This window comes from Sinocyclocheilus anshuiensis, unplaced genomic scaffold (genome assembly GCF_001515605.1).
Source record: "Sinocyclocheilus anshuiensis isolate Anshui unplaced genomic scaffold, SAMN03320099.WGS_v1.1 scaffold1081, whole genome shotgun sequence".
Taxonomy (NCBI): Eukaryota; Metazoa; Chordata; class Actinopteri; order Cypriniformes; family Cyprinidae; genus Sinocyclocheilus; species Sinocyclocheilus anshuiensis.
The window spans coordinates 509,502-517,835 of NW_015555831.1; the positions used below are offsets into that span (position 1 = coordinate 509,502).

At 34.5% G+C, this 8,334-nt stretch overlaps 1 protein-coding gene across 1 annotated transcript in view; it reads right to left on the reverse strand.

Annotated features, from left to right (window-relative positions):
* The window catches only part of LOC107675402 (low density lipoprotein receptor-related protein 4), a 103,709-nt gene that overhangs the window by 36,029 nt on the left and 59,346 nt on the right, over positions 1-8,334 (reverse strand). Inside the window, exons 5-10 of the mRNA XM_016469712.1 lie at positions 5,722-5,838; positions 4,263-4,391; positions 2,900-3,019; positions 2,696-2,821; positions 1,686-1,811; positions 1,420-1,554 (exon numbers count right to left, since the gene is read on the reverse strand). Coding sequence (XP_016325198.1) covers positions 1,420-1,554; positions 1,686-1,811; positions 2,696-2,821; positions 2,900-3,019; positions 4,263-4,391; positions 5,722-5,838 — 753 coding nt within the window. The remainder of the gene's footprint in view (positions 1-1,419; positions 1,555-1,685; positions 1,812-2,695; positions 2,822-2,899; positions 3,020-4,262; positions 4,392-5,721; positions 5,839-8,334) is intronic.

Sequence of the window (8,334 nt, forward strand, 5' to 3'; positions counted from 1 at the left end):
GAGAGAGAGCGCTCAAAACTCATCAGATGATCGCATAATTTAGTGGAACATTAATAGGCTATAGTAATATGGAATCATCCTCTGTAAAGAAATGAGGTGTAAACATTTGAGAATTTATCATTATCTTTCTAAATGTGCGCTCTTTGGGGCTAAAGGCTTAATGGAGCTGTTTAAAGTAGCCATGTGATAACAAACCAATCGGTGCAGACGCGATTCAATACATGTGTCCTTCTTCTATGTGAAATAATCATAAATACCAGTTTATGCTGTTTGATTGTGGCCTCGAAGGTCGTCGTTGTAAGCTGTAGCCCCGGCTGGCCCATTTAGATCTTGCGTGCGCAGTGGAAATGCGGCTAATAATTTCTGAATTCTGACTGGCATATAACGAACAAATCAAACAAACTTAAACAGGCAAAGGCGGGGCCCTCTACAAGGCGGGGCCCATGGGCTGCAGCCCACTCAAGCCCAATGGTAAGTCCGGCCATGGTCGCACTCATATTTTTAGTGTTTGTGTATAAATATAGAGTACTGCGCAAAAGTCTTTGGTATGTTAGATTCTTCACCAAAAAAAGTTAAGTCAGTTATTTATACCCTTGTGAAAAAGACGTGTGCTTAATTGCATTGAATGTGTACTTGTAGTGTGCTTACAGACTTAAGTGTATTTCTACAAAAAATTTACTTACAGAAATAAATATATATATATATATATAATGTCACTTAAGTTTATTTAAAGAGGGACAATTTCATGACTGTTTCTTAACACACCTAAGTACACTTTTAAAAACTGCACTTCATAATAATGTTAAATTATTAAATAATTTAATGTTTTACTTTAAAGTATGAGAAAAGATAATTAAAACATTAAGATTTGAAATGTAATAACTGTAAAGTACACTCATTTTGATGTGTTGACTAACATACTAAAGCACATGTAAAGTACTTCATTATAATTTTAATGTCATGTAATGTTTTATTCAATATTATATTTGAAGTTAATATATTTAAAAATGTCCTAAAACTGCAATTTCATCATTACAAATGTGCAATTATGAAAATATTTAAATACATGACATACAAGTTTCAACAGAAATGATATATTTTCAAAGTATATTTTATATTTTATGTTAGTTTATCATAAATGCTTGTCTGAGAGAGACTAAATGAATAAGAACCGTGGCATAAACTCTTAAGACACTTGGATAAATGTATCAAAATGAATACATAAACTTTTGTTTAAGTATATAAATCCCTTGCAGAATTCGTACAAATAAAAGAGATAAAAGATCTATTTTAGATATTTCCCCATAAAAAAATAACTAATACATATAATCCTGATTTTAATCCCTTGGTTCTTAACTTTCTTTTCTGCGGTCTTCTCGTTTATAAACTGTCCTTTTCCCCCCTTGTCTATGGCCTCACCTCTGCATGTCTTCCCGTCCTGAATTAACGTGTAGCCGGTGTGACAAGTGCACTGCACCAGACCTCGAGACATCTGGCATTTCTGCGAGCAGCCTCCATTGTTAACATTACAGTTTTCTTCACTTGACTTGGAGCCTATAAACACACGGGCACACAGTCGAATGTTAACAAAGAAAAGAAGAGGGAATCAGATGCTTTCAGTGGAACTATGACTAGTCGTCTTATGTTATATTTCACATATTTTTGCTCTAATTTTGTAGACTCACGACAGTCCTTGTGTGGATGCTCATCAGTCCCGTCTTCACAGTCCTTGATGTTATTACAAACCTTACGCTGACCAATACAGCGGCCATTTCCACACAGGAACTGATCCGATGCACATGGAGGAGTTTCTAAGAAACAAGTGGAATGTAAAAAAAGTAGGTGCATTCATTACTAGATCTTATAAATAATCTAAATAATTTAAAAAATCAATTTTATTTGATCTATACTAAGTCCATTTTGGGCAGATTTTGGGAGAAATGTAGCATTCCATCACTTGCTCAGCAATGGATGCTCTGCAGTGAATGGGTGCCGTCAGAATGAGAGTCTAAACAGCTGATAAAAACATCACAATAATCCACAAGTAATCCACACCACTCCAGTCCTTCAGTTAATGTCTTGAGAAGCCAAAAGCTGCGTGTTTGTAAGAAACAAATCCATCATCAAGACATATTAACTTTAAACCTCTGCTTCTGGCGAAAAAAATGAGTCCATAATCCATAATAACACTTCCTCCAGTGAAAAAGTCCATCTCCTGTTGTCTTTCAAATCAAAATCCACCCACATATTTGTTTAGATCTTTTTCGGACTGATTCAGACCAGACGACTTTTTCACTGGAGGAAGCATTATTATGCATTATGGACTTTTTTTTTTAGCTGGAAGTGACGGTTTGAAGTTTAAAACGTCTTGATGGATTTGTTTCTTACAAACATGCAGCTTTTCACTTCTCAAGACGTTAACTGATGGACTGGAGTGGTGTGGATTACTTGTGGATTATTGTGATGTTTTTATCAGCTGTTTGGACTCTCATTCTGACGGCACCCATTCACTGCAGAGCATCCATTGCTGAGCAACTGATGCAATGCTACATTTCTCCAAATATGATGAAGAAATAAACTCATCTACATCTTGGACGGCTCAAGGGTGAGTAAATTTACAGCAAGTTTTCATTTTTGGGTGAACTATTGCTTTAAGAGATAAAAAAAAGTATGTATTGTCTTTTATAATCCTTACCAGTCTTTTCACAGCCGTCTTCATCACTGTTATCAGAGCAGTCATCCTCCCCATCACAGCGCCATGACAACCGCACACATCGACCAGACGAACAGCGAAACTGATCAGCCATGCACATCGATGTACCTTATGGTGAGAAAGAGGCGTTTGACAGATGTGACATCCACTCTCACACACAAATACTACAATAAAACAGTTACTCACTGCAGTTCTTTTCATCCGATTGGTCGTCGCAGTCGTATTCTCCATCACACCTCCAGCCTGCATTGATACACATGCCACTGCTGCACATGAACTCTGCAGAACGGCAGGGCTGATGGGAGGCTACACACACACACACACACCAAATCAGACATACACACACTCATGAAACTTATCTGTACTAGGAAATCTTCTTGAATAACCGTTGTGATAAGAAGCACACTTTAGCATACTTTTAAGAATAGTACTTATGGAAATATTATATACTGTACTTTTTAAAGAATATATCTAAGTGTAAACTGAATGTAATGTTTTCAGACACTTAATTGTGTGTTAATTGCAATTAAATGAAAATGAATTATAGATTAAATGTATATTAAATGCAATTAAATCCCACTTAAGTTGTACTTGAGTATACACAAAGTGCACATTTGTAATGAAGTTGCAATTTAGTACATTTAAAATATATTAACTTTAAATGTAATATTGAATAACACACTACAGCTAAAATTATAATCAAATACCTTACAGTACTTTTAATAAAAAAACAATTCCAACAATAAACTAGCATGCAATGTCAAAAAATGACAGATTTACAGTAATGATAGCTGTTTTTTGCTAAAATATTTTAAATGAAACCGCTTGTGTAAAATAAGTTGACTGTAATGAATGTGCAGTTGTAGAATACTTGAGAAATTGAGTGTGTATTTTTAAAGTACTGCATTTGCAGATAATATAATATTAATGAAATAAAAAGCCACTTTTTAAGTGTATTTAGAGACATTTTCAATCCTAACATACTTAATTACACTTAAAACATGCACTTTGTAACAACTGTAAAGTAAAAATTGTACTTTAAAGTACATTTTAAATAAGTATGTTTTAATAATCTTTTGTCATGCTTTAAAGAAGTACACATATTTGATGTGTTGATTAATATACACGTTTCAATACTTGATTATAATTTTAACTCTAGTGTGTTATTCGATGTACTGAAGTGCAACTTCATAATTACAAATGTCTAATTACAAACATATTTTAATTCATGGCATTTTATCATAAATGCTTGTCAGTATATTCAGCAGTACTTTAACCCTATTTCAAAGACAACAGAAGAAATTATGAAATTACACATAAAGATGTACTTAAGTCCTACTTAAGTGTATCAAAAACACTGTGTCCAAAACACTGCATTCAGTTCACTCTCAAGTATATTCTTTTAAAGTATATTATTTCCATGATTATGCTAAAGTGTGCTTTTTCACAAGGGAAGGTGAGAATTAATTCTAATGATTGTAAGGCAGAGAAAGAAAAGAGGCATTTCAAACAAAAAAAGAAAGAGTAAGAAAGAGTGAATGTTCCTTACAACAGTCCGACTCATCAGACCAGTCCCCGCAGTCATCATCTCCATCACAGTGGTAGATGTCCAGAATGCAGCGGCCATATGCACACTGAAACTCCTCAACACTGCATGTGGCTGTCATCACGTCAGATGCTGGAGAGAGAAATGAGGTAATGTGATTTACACACACACGCACCCGCAAGCAGTCCAACAAATACCTTTCAACAGCTATTTGCAATAAATAAAACAAACAAAAACAAATATAACATGGAAACAAATACAGTCACAAGTAGCAATCATTGGGATCCAAGCATACTGTATGAAAAAAGTGGAGAAATCGACCACAATTTCGCAGAATAGTTCATACTGTTGTTGATAAATGGTGGCAAATTTCCTTTGATCAATTTAAGTTAGCAGATTCTTCATTAAAACCAAAATCTGATGAACTGTTTATTGCTTTCAGGATTCTGCAATGTAGGTTTTGTGAAATTTTATAATGTTCATGTCAGAACATTTTGGCTGGCAACTGGAAAACTAGCTGACAAATATAAATTGGTTCTTTTTTGTCAACCTGCTCTCCACAGTATACAAGCGCAGCTTTAGAATGAGCAGAAATTATTTAGGAAAATCTAAAATAAAGGAGAAATACGACTAAAACATTTATTTTCTCTTTTAGCTTTACCAATATGACAATTTATATGAATTGATTTGGCACAAATTTTGTTTCTACCATATATGAATTGTTCTATAAATTCTGTTTAGAGGCACGCAATGGATAGTTGGATGGATGGTTGCATGGATGGATGCTTGGATGGATGGATGGATGGATGGATGGATGGATGCTTGGATGGATGGATGGATGGATGGATGGATGGATGGATGACTGACGAATGCATGATTGACGGATGCATGATTGACAGATGCATGATTGACGTATGCATGAATGGAGAGATGGATGGATGCATAATGGAAGCATGATGAATGGATGCATGGATGGATAGAAACATGGATGCATGATGTATGGATGGATGCATGGATGGATAGATGATGCATAATGAATGGATGCTTGGATGGATTATGGATGCATGAACGGATAGATGGAAACATGGATGCATGTATGGGTGCATGATGGATGAATGGATAGATCAGGGCTGTCCAAACTCGGTCCTGGAGGGCCGGTGTCCTGCAGAGTTTAGCTACAACCCTAATTAAACACACCTGAACCAGCTAATCAAGCTCTTACTAGGCATAGAAACTTCCAGTCAGGTGTGTTGAGGCAAGTTGGAGCTAAACTCTGCAGAACACCGGCCCTCCAGGACCGAGTTTGGACAGCCCTGGGATAGATGGATGGATGCATAATGGATAGATGCTTGGATGGATAGATGGAAATATGGATGCATGATTGATGGATGCATGGCTGAATGGATAGAAGTAGAGATGTTGATTTGACAAATAAGTGCACTGAAACACAAAATCAACTTACGGCAATTCTCTTCATCGGTTCCATCTTTGCAGTCCGTGTCTCCATCACAGTACCAGTGTTCTGCGATGCAACTTCCATCAGAGCAGCGGAACTCTTTATCAGAGCACTTCCTCTTATCTGGACACACATACAAGCACAAAAAGGGCTTGAGATTCTTGGAGTGTGAAAAATCTATTCATTTTATTTACTGGTGGTGGGCTCAAGATTGCTTGGCAGAAAATGTCGGTCAAACTTGTCTGACATTTAAAATGAACAAATAAACCCCAATTCCACCCCATCTGAAAAAAAAAAATGTAAATGGTACAAAAGCAGATGCAGACCTTGATGAACTGATTAGACAACCTTGTGTTGTAAACTTCATCTGAATATTTTTATAAACTGATGGCTAGCAAGCATAAGGTCTGCACAGATCTCATTGCTGCAAGTGCAGGAATCTTTAATGAACAGTTTGAAAAATAATGCATTTAATTAAAATCAAAATAGGTATCTGTAACATTATAAATGTAACTTGGTAAGTGTCAGTTTCTTTCATAAACACAAAAATGCCATAGTGATTCCAAACTTTTGAATTGTAGTGCATAAGATATGTCTGATCTTGCCTAGGGCACCAAATGATCCAATACACCCGCTGGATTCATGATTGTATTTCACTTATGTGCAAAAAAACTATTTAAATAGTACTGTAAGATATAACTGTAAGCATGCATGTAATGTTTTCAGACACATCATTGGATGTTAACTGCAATTGAATGAAAATGTATTAGTTTAAATGCATAACAAATGCAATTAGCTGGACCCATTTACTCTAGTAGGACTTCAGTACATCTTCATATGTAATTTTATAATTACTTCTGTTGTCTTTGAAATATGGTTAAAGTACTGCTGAATGTACTGACAAGCATTTATGGTAAAATAAAATGTGAAATATAATGATGAAGTTGCAACTTCATACATTTACAATATATTATCTTTAAATGTAATATTGAATAATCAAGTACTTTATAATCAAGTACTTTACGTGTGCTTTATTTTAGTCAACACATCAAAATGTGTACTTCTTTAAAGCACGACTAAAGATTATTAAAAATGAAAAACTTTGACAATCACTTTTTAAGAAACATTCAAAAAGTGTACTCTAAATATACTTAAGTGTCCTTTTATTTCATTAATATTATATTACTTGCAAAAACATTTTTTAACTATACTTTTTAAATTTTGAAATGCACATTCAATATATTTTTTTTTTCAATAAAATGAATATATATTTTTTTTTCCACAAAGGAATTCAGGACATTATTTGTTATTTTACATCATAGGGCGTTTTACAGGGTGTGGTTTTACATTGAAGGGCGCATGCTAAACATTTTTGCAATGCCTTGTCTGTTCTGTTTTATTCTTTTTGTTTTGCTCTATATTGCTGCTCTTACTGTGCCCTGGCAGGTCCGTGACTAAGACCAGCTGATCCGAGTTACAATAAAATAATGACCTGTTTGTTGTGATTGATTAGAGTGCAACACCTCCAACATGTAAGGCGTGCCGAGTAGGGATGTTCATTTTAACCGGTTAACCGTTAACCGACCGTATAGAATTTTGACCGATTAATACAATCAGTTAAACAGTTTAAAGAGTCATTTTTTTTATTTATTTTTTTAGTAATTTATCAAAATATTTAAAAATATTTGCTGCATGGTTAAAATACGCTACGCGTATAAAAAAAATTGTGTTTTTAGAGAAAAAAAAACAAGTCACGTATAAGTCGCATTTTATTATTTCATTCAGAAATAGGCCTAATGCCGATGCGAAATGTTTACAAACATTATAATAAACACTGTAAACATAGCTAGGCTATTTTAGTTCCCCTCACTCCACAACAAAGCCTTTCAATTAACAGTATTTAGAAAAGAACAAGAATTAAAAATATAAGACGCTATAGCTATATAAACGACAAGCCAAAACGAATTAATTTAGGCTAAAACGAAACTGAAAGCAACGTTGGGTCTCTCATTCGACACAAAATCAAATGTTTCCGTATTCGCGATGTATTTAAATGGCAAATTATTATTGATTATGTAGCCTACTTCACTCGCGCTCCAATATCCACATAAAACAAAATGGTTTGCATAACATCACGGCGGTACGGTTATAACACTTAACGGCACAGATTTTATTTTTATTTAAACTGAGCAGTGTGTTTTTTTCCATATGTTTGACTGACTGTATTTTTTTATGATAATGAGCAGGCTGCATTGTCAAGGTAGCAAAGCTTAACTGTGTGCACGCATGCAGCGCCGGCGCAATCACTTCAATTTTTTCTTTCTAACAGTGGAAACAACTACTCCTTTTAGTCATAAAGATAATCGGAATTGTAAAAGGTTTGCCTTTATTTGTGTACATCCACAATAAAAACAAATCTTTGTGCTTTTGTAAAATAAGATGCCGCTTTCTGCTGGTTTCTTTTCGCGCAGCACAAAAATGAACCGAAACTGCATACTAGGCTACTTGTTACAGTTTTTCTTTCATTTTCTTAATTTATTATTTAAGTAAAGATATATTTCTCGTATAGGCCTATTTATTCATTATATATATATATATATATATATAGCCTCGCTTTAT